This window comes from Pestalotiopsis fici, assembly GCF_000516985.1.
Source record: "Pestalotiopsis fici W106-1 unplaced genomic scaffold PFICI_Scf_7, whole genome shotgun sequence".
NCBI classification, from domain to species: Eukaryota; Fungi; Ascomycota; class Sordariomycetes; order Amphisphaeriales; family Sporocadaceae; genus Pestalotiopsis; species Pestalotiopsis fici.
Window position 1 is genome coordinate 3,538,584 of NW_006917097.1, and position 14,385 is coordinate 3,552,968.

At 31.1% G+C, this 14,385-nt stretch overlaps 2 protein-coding genes across 2 annotated transcripts; one reads left to right on the forward strand and one right to left on the reverse strand.

The window, feature by feature from the left end:
• Positions 1-120: 120 nt before the first annotated feature.
• PFICI_10698 (uncharacterized protein) lies at positions 121-1,097 on the reverse strand (the record flags this gene model as incomplete). The annotated part of the gene is made up of 2 exons (XM_007839279.1): positions 121-553; positions 661-1,097. 2 exons carry the CDS (start codon positions 1,095-1,097, stop codon positions 121-123), a joined length of 870 nt encoding a protein of 289 aa, XP_007837470.1.
• Positions 1,098-1,432: 335 nt separating this feature from the next.
• PFICI_10699 (uncharacterized protein) lies at positions 1,433-3,650 on the forward strand (the record flags this gene model as incomplete). Its single annotated transcript, XM_007839280.1, has 3 exons — positions 1,433-1,547; positions 1,594-1,789; positions 1,874-3,650. The coding sequence occupies 3 exons, from the start codon at positions 1,433-1,435 to the stop codon at positions 3,648-3,650; spliced, it is 2,088 nt and encodes a 695-aa protein (XP_007837471.1).
• Between the last annotated feature and the right edge of the window lie 10,735 nt (positions 3,651-14,385).

Here is a 14,385-nt window from a genome sequence, read left to right on the forward strand (position 1 = left end):
GAAGCAAACCCCAGAAGGTGCCGAATCTATTAGCAGTTGGTTTACAACGAAAACAGCCTTGATCCAACCAAGACTGACTCCTATTCGTTTTGCCATATGCTGTTATTGCTGGCGTTAGTTTTATTCCTTGGCATTAAACATCTGAGCAAAAGAGGTCGCATTCATCTGACCTTGGAATGCCCTGCTTTTGTTCTGAGCGGTTAGCTTTCCAAACGACTGATCCACGCCCTCCTGAGCTTGACCAACTATCCCTTGCATTGCCATGGACTGGTCTAAATGCATATCGCCGAAAGTCTGGCCGCTTCGCTTGGCTCGAGTGGCTTGCAGGGCAACCTCGCAGGTGTCTCGAAGAATGGCCGTCCGTTGAATCCGTGTCTGCCCCTCATCTTGGGTGCGTGGAACCATCTCACTGTCTGGGGCCGGTGGTTCTGACGTCGCCGAAGTGGCAGGCACGCTTAAGAGATGTGTAATCAGGGTTGAAAGAGCTTGCTCCTGGGCTTCGAATCGTACGCTTATCTCTCGAACATCAACCGAAGTACTAGCAGAGATGATCCTGAAGATAATTAGCGCTTGAATTGTGCGACTATCTCGTTCCTTTCCATCTTTTTTTTTTTTCATCATTGTTATCTTGATCTTCTTCCTGGGGAATCGGATACATACAAGGTGATTGTGCCAATCATTAAAGACAGCGTGTTGCGGCAATCGTTGAGTTGCTGATTGAAATTGGTAATATGGGACTCATGTAGGTTGAGTAGGATTCTGTCGCGGTTGCTAAACCTCAGTTCCGTCGAATGTCTTGTGTATTTGGCGATTGTACTGCCGAATTTAGTGCACAAGTCCTGAGTAGACCCCAAAGCTCTGTCCAGCGCAAGCATCTGCAGGAGGGGTTCGAACTGGGCCTGCTTATCGAGATTCTCGTTTAATGTTCCATTGAGCGCATCCAAAGTGCTTTGAGTCTCTAAGAGGATAATCTTGGAGTTGGCAATAGCTTGCGGGACCTGGGCAAGACCGTCAATAACCTGGTAAGCAGCCTGAACGCTTTGCGCAGCCAACGTAGCGACTGCAATGACACTAGCTGTCACACTTAATGGATCCATGGTGCTGAGTGGTGATATTCAACAACGAATTAGGCGTAAAGTTTTGCTACTGTACTACCCTGTATTCCTCGATTGTGAAGGCCATTCAGCCTCACTAGGTCGGACACATTCTAACTGGTGCAACGGAGGAGACACGTGATGTGCACGACCCCGCCCAGCCTGATGGGAAGTTGATCAGGCTCCGTCGTATTGCAGTACAACCATCTCCCTGATGCCATCCTGCGAAGACCAAGAGGGGAGGAAGACGGCTATTAAGCTGCAACATCCATAATACAGAGCAATACCGATATAAACGACGCCCGCGCCTGAGAACCGGCCACCAAAGCATCCGCGCCATGCCGGACCCCCCGCTAGGCGCGCCGCGGGGAAGCCAGCGGTTCGGCGATGCTAATGTCAGCGATGGCAGCCAGTCTTTTCAAGGCGTCGTCCATGGCGACGTCCATTTGCACCGTACGTATAATAGCTGAGCTTTTAAGGTTGGCTTTCCCAAGGTTAGCTGACTCGTTTTACGCGGTAACGCTAATCACCAGGGTCCACCTAGACCGACCAGAGACCCCACCGACCCCAACGACCAACATACCCTTTAGTCGCGACAGAGATTTCGTGCGCCGGGAAGCGCTCCTGGGTCAGGTGCATCAGCTGTGCGCGGAAGCAGCGTCGCGGGTGGCACTTATAGGGCTGGGTGGCGTTGGGTAGGTCTATACACAAACAAGATCGGACCCGCGCATTCTGCGACATATTCTTTGCGCAAGAAGCTAACGACTATCGCTCGACAGCAAGTCACAGATCGCAATCGAGTACGCGTATCAGATCCGAGAACAGTCGCCGGAGTCGTGGGTGTTTTGGTTGCATGCGAGCAACGCGGTGCGGTACGAGCAGGGCTTCCGGGCGATCGCGGATCTGGTAAAATTGCCTGGGCGGCAGGATCCGCAGAATAACATCTTGCAGCTTGTGGGCAACTGGCTGCAGAGCGGGAAGAGCGGGAGATGGGTCGTCATACTCGATAACGTCGATAATGCCGGTCTCCTACTAGCCACATCAGACGTGCGTCGAGATGGCCAGTTAAGCACCTCAAGCCACTCCGACAATCTGGTCGGTGTCAGCTCGTCGCCAACGTCACAGACTCCTATTTCGTATCTTCCTTATTGTCCCCACGGATCGGTTCTGATCACGAGCCGCAGCAGGGACGTAGCGCTGCGGCTGGTGGAAGCACGGGACGTTGTCGCAGTCGAGCCGATGAGTCAGGTGGATGCAATCGCTTTAATCGAGAAAAAGCTGGGAACGCTAGGCAAGCCAATAGATGTCGCGGATACCGAGGCGCTGGCTAAATCGCTCGAGTGCATGCCGCTGGCCATTGTTCAAGCGACCTCTTATATATCCCAGAGGGCACCGCGCTGCTCGGTACGGCAATACCTCGAGAAGTTTGAGCAAAGCGACCGAAAGAGGGCGAGTCTTCTCGACTTCGAGCGGGGTCAGCTGCGGCGAGACCGGGAGGCGAGGAACTCGATTATTCTGACGTGGCAGATTTCGTTTAACCACATACAGAAGATGCGACCATCGGCAGCCAGGTTGCTCTCGATGATGTGTTTTTGTGACCGGCAGGGTATTCCAGAGAGCTTGGTCCGAAGGTTACGGGACTATCAGCAGAATGGGAACGGGCAGGAAGACGAGGAAGGGGAGGCGGGTGAGCAGGATAAGGAGGATAAGGAGGCAGAGGACAAGGAGGTTGAAGAGGGTGAATATGGATCCGACGATGGCGACCTATTTGCCGAGGACAGTGCAAGTAGCAGCGACTCCGACTCAATCTCTTCTGCAGACGAGGAATTCGAAAGAGACGTATCAACCCTGCGGGACTTTGCATTTGTTTCTGTGAACGAGGATGGGACGACGTTCGAGATGCACAAACTAGTGCAGTTGGCCACACGGAAATGGCTCCACGGACAGAAAGAAGAGGAGAGGTGGCGAGGGGAGTTTATTCGTTGTATCTGTGCCGAGCTGCCGACGGGAAAATACGAGAACTGGGGGCAATGGAAGGTGCTTCTTCCGCAAGCAAGATCGGCGGCCGCGCAGCGGCCGAAGAATAACCAGGAATCACTTCAAGACTGGGCCACGGTTTTGTACAAAATGGCGTGGTACCTTAAGCAGATGGGCCGGGGTAATGAGGGCCAAGTGGTGGCAGAAGATGCGATGAAGATAAGGATGAGGCTGTTCGGACGAGATAATAAGGAAAGTCTACGGGCTATAGCGATGGTTGGCGATATTTACAGCCTCCAGGGCAAATGGAGAGATGCGGAGAAGTTACGAGCAGAGGTGATGGAGAGTCGCAAGAAACTGCTCGGGGCCGATCATCCTTTTACGCTAACCAGCATGGCCAGTCTAGCATTAACGTACCAGGATCAAGGCCGGTGGTCGGCGGCGGAAGAGTTATTTGTGGAGGTAATGGAGAGTCGCAAGAAGCTGCTCGGGGCCGATCATCCACATACGCTGGGCAGCATGAATAACCTTGCATCAATATATTTGGATCAAGGCCGGTGGTCGGCGGCGGAAGAGTAATTTTTAAAAGTAATGGAGATTCGCAAAAAGCTGCTCGGGGCCGATCATCCAAATACGCTAAACAGCATGGCCAACCTAGCATCGACATTTTGGAATCAAGGTCGGTGGTCGGCTGCGGAAGAGTTAGAGGTGGAAGTAATAGAGAGTCGCAAGAAGCTGCTCGGGCCCGATCATCCAGATACACTGACCAGCATGGCCAACCTCGCCTATACTAAATACAGTCTTGGTCAGCATTCAGCAGCAGTATCCTTGATGGAAACTTGTATGCAGTCGCGAATGAGTATCCTAGGAGGTCAGCATCCTGATACCTCCTCTTCCGCAGCTACCCTGGCACGATGGCAAGCGGATATCAGTAAAACCAGTGCTGGCATGGTTCAATTGGATCTCAGTTCAGTCCCGGAATAGTTCTTCTGCTTTCTATGATATAAAAGATACCCAGATTTGTAAATAAAATGCTTCTTTACAATATTCCTCTAGGTATCGTGCGCTGAGCAGTATATTTGTTATATATCCCTTCTGGACATTAAAAAGATTGTTATTAGGATATTATATAGTACTATAAACTTCCAGGGGATTCACGGAGTAAATACATATGTATATAGCGGGATTCTCCAGAATTGGATCGATACATCGAGGGATGACGAGGTACTGTACAAAAGGTCGAGCGATCGAAACAACGATAGACGTGGATATATCGGACTTCCAACCGAGAGAGCGCTTGCTCTTACGCAATGCGCCGTGCAAGGGAATTAACGAGCGGATTATACACATATTAAAGACGTTACTAATAAGCGAGATAATTTAACAAAAGATAGGCTATTTAATATAAGCTATATTAAAAGCAGTATACGCGCTTACGCCTAAAGCTAAAGCATTACTTTACGGTAAAACGTTAATAAATAACGGATTTAACCTAAATGCGGTCGATATATATTTATTAAAGGAATAGGATAAGAGCGGCGAAAAAGGCCGGGAACCTCTCGCAAATACTAAAAGAAATAGCTAAAGCTATTACTAAGCAATGCTATTCGAATATCCGTAAATAAAAGAAAAAGCATTAAAACGAGTTTTTCGCTAAAGAGTCTAATATTTAGAACGCAATTAAATATCTAAAATCTTAAAGCGGAGCGGCATTCGATAAAATCCCTTAATTAACGAAGCCGGATAAAAGCTAAACTAGTAATATAAACGAGTAAGCAAAAGAATTACTACGCTGCTTTTTTCCGCTATTACCCGAAAAAATTGCCGACGAAAAGGCGATAATAATACGGAACTTAGTTAGCATACCCGACGTTATATTAGACGAAATTAAACGACAGCTTTTTATAACCAAATTATAAAATACAGCCGGCGAAGACGGTTATCACGACAATCGGATCAATAGGTAATCAGGTATAATATAATATTATATCGGTAAAGGTAGGTAAAATACAAAGCTAAAACTTAAATCCCAAAAAGTTAAGCAAAAAGCTCGTAATATTTAAATAAATAAATCCCGATATATTAAGGATTATACTTTGGTATCCAAGCTTTAATAATTATCCCTTTTTTTAATACGTATATTTATAAACGTAATAATAAAAACCTTCCGATATTATCCTAATTTTTATATAAATATAATAGCTTTAAAATATAAATTAAATAAAAATATAATAATAATAGCCTATTTAGGTTAAATAAAACTATTATTATTATAGCCGCCGCGGGGCTATAGCCTAATACGCGCGGTTGGTTATTTAGTAACGTAAAACGCGGGGTATAAAAAAAACATTTTATCCTTAAGCTAAAAATTTCCCTTTAGCTTCTTTTTTTTTTTTTAATTTTTAAAAAGCACCGAAGCAATTTTAATTTTTTATATAACCTCCCGTTAACCGCTATTATTCCGCTTTTAAATTATTACCCGTTTTTAGCATTTTTAAAAATTTAACGGTTATATAGCGATTTTTGCGCGATTTAATAATTATTATATTTTTTTTTTTAGTTATTTTTTAATTTTTTTTTTTTATTATTAAATTTAAGCAACCTTTTTCGAATTTTTCTCGATTTTTTTTTTAATTTATTTCCGAAACCTTTTATTTTTATTAATTTTTTTTAATTAACGACTATTATGCCTTTTTTTCCGAACCGCCGTATTCGTACCATTTTTTTAAAGCGTAAGCTTAAGGCTTAAATTATTATTTTTTATATTTTAAAAGCTAAAAAACGTAAGCGAAATAATCGCGTTTTACGGTCGAGGACTTTATTAACTAATGCTAAAAAGGCCTATTAGCACTATATTTTCCGTATTATCGAAAATTACGATTTTAAGCTTAGCGCCGCTCCTTCGTTTATTTACGAATTTGCTTTAGCTACTTTAATTTTTTATTATAATTATTTTTCGGCTAAAAATATTTACGAACTAATAAATTAAATCGGTACCTTTTTATTAGGGTTTTGCTAATAATTTATTAGGCTTCTATAAAAATTAAGCAAAAAATTATTATTTTAATTTTTTATATAAAATAGGTTTTTACTAATTTTTTTAAAAAATTAATTTAAAATATTCGCTAAAGCCCTATTTATTTTTTTAAATTTCGCTAATATATCGGTATTATTATTTTTCGCCTTATATAAGTATATTAAGTAATAATAAAGCTTTATCGTTCCTAATATAGCCTAAAAATATTAAGCGAAATACTATTGTTTTTATAAGTAATCCTTTAGGTTTCGCTAAAGTTTCGCTAACTTTTTCGGTAAAGCAAAGTAATAAATTATATTAAATTAATTAGATTTCGCCGTAATAATATTATTATTAATTTTTAGCCTTTAGCTTTAAATGCGGTATATATTAAAATATAAACGGATATAAAAAGATTTATTTAGGAAATACTAATTAATTTATTTAAATAATCCTATAAATAATAAACGGTTTAATATACCCGTATTTTTAATCGTTTTTTGCCCGAAAATCGCGGCTACGCCCCGTAAAATACCACTATCGAAGGCTTTTTACGCAAAATACGTATAATAATAATTTTTTATTTTAAAAAGGGTAGTTCGGTCTAAAATCGCCTCCGCTCCCGGCTCGCTTTAAAACCATACGATATTTATAACTTTAAAAAAAAGGATAATAATAGCGATATTAATAATAAAATCGAGCGCGGCGCTATTAATAAAAAAAAAAAAGGATTTAAGCCCGAAAAAAGCGTAAATAAAAAAAGTAATAATAAATAAACTATAATATAAAAAAAAATTTAAATCCGAAAAAGTAGGAAATATACCCCGGCTAACCCGTAATATATTATATTTTCGAAAAAATTTATTTTAAAAATAAATATAACTAGGTTATTTAATTTATTTTGCTTAGCTTTAGGCCCTAATCGCTTAAAAAACCCGCCCGAATCGGCTTTTTTTTTTTAAAAGCCTAAAAAAAAAATGCAAAATTATTATTAAATTCGTTACCGCTTTTTTATTTTTTATTATTTTTCATATTATTTAATCTTTTTTAATAAATACTTTAAATCTTTAATAATAACCTATTAATTATATTTTATTAACTAATCTTTTTATTTTACCTTATAATATAGCTAATTCCTAAAAACTATTTTCCCGATAATTTCTTTTACCTCCTATTTATCCTTATTTTTTAGCTTTAGCATTATAAAAAAAATCGGCTGCGTTTTCCGACTATAACTTTAGCATTTATATAAAAAATATTAAATATAATTAAGCGTATTAGTTCGGCAATACCAATCGGTACGCCTAGGTCCCGATCCGCTTTAAAATTCTAAATAGGCCGATAAACTTTAGCGTTTATTTCTTAAACCTTATTTTCTAATTTTTTATAAAAAGCCTTACTAATTGGCTTATTTTTAACGTTAAAGGCTTATGCTTTTTATTATATTATTCCGCATAAAATTCTACCGCTTTCCGCTAATAATTTTTTAAGCTTTTTTTTAACTTTTTTAACTTTTCTAACCTATTTTATATTATTAATACCCTTTTTAATTATAAATAATTTTTTATAAACTTTTTAAAATTAGGATTATAACTTATAAATGCTATATTCGGAAAATATTTAATAATTATATTAATAGTATTATTTATATAATATATTGCTAATTTTAATAAATTCGGCTAATATTCTAAATTATCCCGTATAAAATACCGTAAATAAACTTTAGCCGTTTAATTTATTTATTTTATTTAGCTATCGGTTTAAGCATAAAACGCTATTAAAATCTTTAATTTAATTTTTAAATAATAGCAAAATTTTAATTAAAATTATAAAATAAATATTAATCTTTTATCGGATATAATATTATAAATTCCTCCGAACCTTAATTCGATTTCGTTATAAAATAATTCCGCTAATTATACGGAATTAATAAAAATAAATACCGCAAATAAAAAAATTATTTTAATATAGCGGTTTATTATTATTAATATATTATTAACCTTTTTTTGCTTTAAAATTATAAAAGGTAAACCGGTAATAAAATCTATCGATTATTTTTATTTAGGTCGCGAAGGTATCGGAAAAAAATCGAGCTTATTATATAATCGATAATAACGTAATTTTAATTATTAATAGATTTTATAGTTTTTTATATAATCCCGTATATTTAAACGGAAATCCTTTTACTAAAATTTTCGCTTTATAAATTTTTTTATTTTAATAATATTAAAATATCCTGCTAAAAAATTATTATAATAAAACTTTAGTAATCGGAACCGAATCGATTGTTTATCGGGAATTATTATAGCATTTTTAAAGCATAATAGGCTATTTTTTTTTAACTAATTATTTAGTTCGCATAAATATACGCGTTTATTCTCTTATTCCTTATATTTTCGATTTTTTTTTTATATTTTTTTAATAAGGTTTTTAAATCTAAAAATAATTTTAAATAATAAAATAAATTAATAAAAATTGCTTAAGTTATTTATTGCTTAATAATTATTTATATTAATACCTTATATTTTTTATTAAAAAAACTTTTATTTAAAGTTTTATAAAGCTTTTATAAAATATATTTTAAATCCTTAATAAATACTAGTTAGCTTATAGCTATTTTGCGGGTTATAATAAAAAATAATAATAAATTTGCATCTTTTTTTATATTAAAATCCGGATATTTTAAAGGTTTATCGGCAAAATTCCGCTTTTCCGGTTAATATATAATAATAAAATTAAATAATACTAATAATAAATATTATCGTATTTGCCTGCCGTTTAGCTAGGTTTTCGTTATAAATTCCCGTAAATTAGCATAATTTAAATAAACCTTAATCGGGTATTTTACTTTTTATAAATACTATTTTTAATATTTAAAGTAATTTACGATTATAAGCATTTCCTTATTTTTAATATTATAGCTTTTTTTATTTCCGGCCTATTATCGGAAATAAAACGCTATTAAATGCTATATATTATTATTATTTAATTAAAATAAAATTCCGCTTAAAATAAATATAAAAGCGTTTATTTTTAACCGTATATATTTTTTAAAATCGAAATAAATTAATAAAAACGTATATTAAAAAGCATTTTTAATAATATTAAAAGCTTTTAAAATTGCTTTTTCTAAAACGATATACTTCGGTTTTTCCCCCGGTTTATTACCTTTTAAATATTTATTAATTAGCGTAGTAAAACTTGCGAATTTATTTATAAAACGGCGGTAAAAATTAATAAAGCCTATAAATATTTATATACCGTAGGTAAAATCCGGAATTAGCTAGTTTTTTATAATATTTATATAATTAAAATTTATAAAAATCCTTTAAATAAAAATATAATATTTTAGGAACTTTAAATTTTTTTAAAAAAAACTAATATTTAGATAATTTCGCGTATAATTCGGTATTTAAAAGCCTTCCGATTATATTTCGCAAATCCTTTATATATTGCTTTTTCGTTTTAAAAAAAATTAAAATATTATCTAAATAAGCTATATAATAAATATTTAGCAATTTTTTAAAAATATTATAAATATAGCTTTAAAAAATAGCCGGCGCGTTCGTTAAGCTTATTAAAAAAACTAAAAACTCGAAATAACCGTAATAAATGCGAAATATAGTTTTTTATTTATTTCCCGGCTTAATCCGAATCCGATAATAAGCATTTTTTAAATTAAATTTTAAAAATACCTAAGCACCTAAAATACGATTAAATAATTCCGAAATAAATAAAAAAAATATAGCGATTTTTTATTATTACCTTATTAAAACCTCGATAATTTATATATAATTTTAAAATATTATCTTTTTTAAAAATAAATAATATAAGTGCTTTTATTAAATTTTATAACGGCCGAATTTTCCTTTATATTAATATTTTTTGCAAAAATTGCTATAGCTTTTATAGCTTTTAATACGTAAGCGGATAAATAAGGAAATACGGAGGTTTTATTTTTGGCAGTAAATCGATAAAATAATTATTTTTCCGATTATAAAAGAGTTTATTTAAGTTTTTAATTATAAAAAAATCGATATAATTTCGTAAATATTTCGGAAGATTTTCGATTATAATTGGCTTTTATAAAGCTTTTAATATATTATTTGCTTTTTTTTTTTAAATTATTTTTTATAAAATAATTATTATAAAATAATTAATATAATTTTTGCATATTTTTTAAAACTAAAAAGCAATTAATAATTTTAATCGATTAGCCGTTATTCCGTAATATTACGCATTTTTATATAAAATAAAAGTGATTTGCTCGTGGTTTAAAAATTTACGTAATAACAAAATGGGATTACCTTTTAAACGAAAATCTCGATTAATAATAATATAAAAAAGCGAATAAATACGGGAATTCCCTTAATTATTAGGTAATTCTAAATTAACCTAATAAACGCTATATTACGGGATTATTAAATTGCTAATTATAATTAAAAATATTGTTTTTTTTAATATTTTTTATAGTTTTTGCTTTAATATAAATATATAATTAATTAAGTTAATTTTGGAATAAATATTTAAATTTACGTAAATAATAACGCTAGTAGCAAAGGATTAAATAATATATTGGGTATAAAACCGTATAAATATTTTAATAAATATATTAAAAGCCTTAGCTAGCCTTATTTTAGCTACGGTTTGCGCGTATTTCCCGTTATAAGCGGTAAAATAAATATTTTTAGGTTATTAATTTGTTTTATTAAATAATTAAAAGCAATATATTTTAGCTTATAATAATTATAATAAATTAGCGAAATATATTTATTTATAAATAGGTTCCTATTTTCCTTAAGGTTCCGGGGTCGATTCCCGTTAAATTTACGACGATTACGTCCTTTATTTCGACGAATTTGCCTTTTTATATTCTAGTTCGATTAATCCTATTATTAGGAATTTATTCGGGCATAATCGTTATTATTAATTTAATTATTTTTTTGCTTTTTATTAAGACCTAAGGAATTATCTTTTTTTCGGTTCCGTTTTATTTATTAATTTCGTAGTAATTGTTTTTTTTTATTTATTATTAATTTTTAGCGCAAAATAGCCTTATTTATTATATTAATTTTAAATTAAGGAAAAATAGTATTAAATTTATTTAATTATTTTTATAATTATAAAAGTAGCTTCTGATAAAATAATCGAGCTTTAGCCGGTTCGGTTTTGGATAATAATTATTTTTTTAGGGAAATTAAATAAAAATTAAATTTTCGAAAATCCTATTTAAACCGTTAAATTACTTATTTTAATAAATTGCTTATAATAGTTTTATAATACCCGGAATTCTTAATAATCGTTCGGGTTTATTTTAAGAATTTAGCCTAATTATTTTGCAATTAATATCGATTATATCCGGTTATTATCGTATATCGGTTCCGGAATATAATTTTTATAAAATTAATAAGTTTATTCCGTTTAAATATTATTTTAATATAATCGTTTTTAAATTTTTTTCTATTAATTATAAAGATTTTTTCGCAAATATTTATTTAACTTTTTTATTTTATATAATTAAAGCTAATAAAAAGCTTATTATATTTAAACCTAATAAGCTTATTAATATTTGCCCCGGATTTAATCCCGGATTTTTCGGAAATTACGTTATAATAGCTTAAATTACCATTTAAGGGGGATTAGTACGGATACGATAGCGAATTTTGCTTTAACCTTTTATAATCCGAAATAAAGGTAAAGTATTAATTACGAATAGCAAAAAAAAAGCTAGTAAATTATTAAGCTAAGCTATTAAAGCCTTTAAATTTATTAATTCCTAAATTTATTATTTAAGTTTAGTAAGCTTTTTTTTTATTTTTTACTAATTTTTTTTTTACGTCTTTGCTTTAAAACCTTTTATTTAATATAAATATTATACCGTGCTTAACGAATTAAAGTTTTATTAAAAATAATTTATTTTTATTCCGCTTATTTTTTATTTATTAGGGAAAAAGCTTGGGAATCCCTTAAGGGATCCGGAGGGTTCCGTAAGGGCCCCGCGATAGGATTATTAGCGCTTCGTTAAAGCTTTTATTAAAAAATATCTTTATTTTCGGATTACTAAGATTAAGTACGACGATGTTCCGTAATTCCGGTAATAGCAGGTATAATAGCAATAGCTTTGCTTTTATTATTACGGAAAATAGACGCAGCAACTATAATATCGTAAATGATTATAAAAAAAGTTTTAAAATTATTATAATAATCGGATTAATAGGTAATCAGGTACGATATAATATTATATTAATAAAGGTAGGTAAAATATAAAGTTATAACGGGATATTCACTTTATATATTTATAGTTTTTAAAGGGATCTTTAAATTAGATTAATTAAATTTTATAAAAGCTCCTGGATAGGTATATAAATACGACCTACCCTTTATTTTATTTATATAAAATCAGACTATTTTTAATTATTTATTTATACCTATATACCGCTCCTATTAGGTAATATCGAAACCTTAAATTATAAACTTTTTTAATTATTATAATTATAAGCCCGGTATATATATAGCTAAGCTATTATTAAATTTTCCGTATATTTATATTACTTAATAAAATATTAGCGGAATTTAATTTTTAAAATTTAATTTTTAAAATTCCGACTAATATTTTAAATTCGATTTTTAAAATTAAAGCATTAAAAACCCCGTTTTTTTATAAAAAATATTATTTTACGCAAATTTCGATATTTAAAGCTATATAATTAAAATTAAGTTTATTTACTAAAAAGATTAGGTAATTTAATTTTTATAATACCGGTTTTTTTCGAAATAAAATACTATTTAGGATTATACTAATCTTAAATCGACGAAATTATAGCTATAAATTAAATAACCCTTTTTAATAAAAATTTATAAATTTAAGCTTTAATACTAATTCGAAAACGATTTAATTTAGCAGATTTCCGATTAGAATAAAAAAAATTTAAATACTAAAGGAAATAACTTTATTTTTTCCGAGCTTTTTCGCTAAAAAAAAGCTTTTCGAAAAATATTTTTAGGAATCTAAAACTTAAGCGTTTAACTTTAAAAAAAAAATTCGTTATTTAACGGTATATTAATAAACTTAAAAAATAGGTATAGGATTTTATAAATACTAAATTTTAGATTATTATATTTATAAAAGCTTTAAATTAAAATAATTATATTATTCGAAATTTTTGCCGTATATTTTAAAATTTAATAACCTTAACCGAAAAAGATTTTTTAAAGCAGGTTTTTAAAAAGTATAAAAACGTATTTATTAAAGCTAATCGAGTTTAAAATTTTATTATTTAATATTAAAAATAATACGAAAAATTCGAATTAGCGCGCCGCTATAAGTCGGAAATAGCAATCGGTTTTTTCGCTATAAATAATTTTCTAAACGCCGTTAATAATAAAATCCTCCTAAAGTAAAGAATATTAATTAAAAGGAAAATTAACGAATAGCTATATTCTAAGGATTTTACGCTTTTAAATTTAGGAAATATATTTTAGAAAAATTTGCATTTAAAAAATAAAATTAGCCGATTTCGGCAACGGGTTTTCGCCGCTTTTAACGCCGATAGCTTTAGCTTTAAGGCTTTTAATTTAGGAAGCTCCGGTAACCCCGATAAAAATATTACGTATTTATATTAAGCTTTTAAAAAAGTTATTTACTAATAGCCGCTAAAGCAATATTTTATTTTAAAATATACGTTTACGGGCTTTATTAAGCGTATTATTAAAATACTAAATAACGAGGCTTTAAAAAAAATTCGAGCTCGAATTAAGCATAATAAATATAAAATTTTAAAAGGTAATTTAAAAAAAAAGGCTGGATTAAAAATTAAAAATTTAAAGCTATAAATTAACAAAATCCGTTTAAAACCTTTAATTTTTAGCTTACCGGTAATTTTAATATTATAATTATAAATCCCTATATCGTCGGTTTAAATAACTAATTAACGATATATTTTATTATTTAATTTAAATATTTTTTATATAAAAATACCTTTTTAAATAGCTATAGCTTAGTTTACGTTGTTAATAATATTAAATTATTCGTTTTAGGCTTTTTTAGGCTTAATAAAACCGGATCCGTAATTAAGGTTGGAATTTTAGCTTTATTTATTAAAGGATATAGAATTAAAATTATTAAAAACGTATTTAAAAGCTTTAATAGTTAAATTATAATATTAATTTTAATTAACGTAGCCTATATTCCTGGTTTTTATTATAATATCGTATCGGAAATTAGACTAAAGGAAAAAAGCGTTTAAAAATATAATTTTAATATTATTTTTAAAATTAATAATTTAAAATAAAATTAAA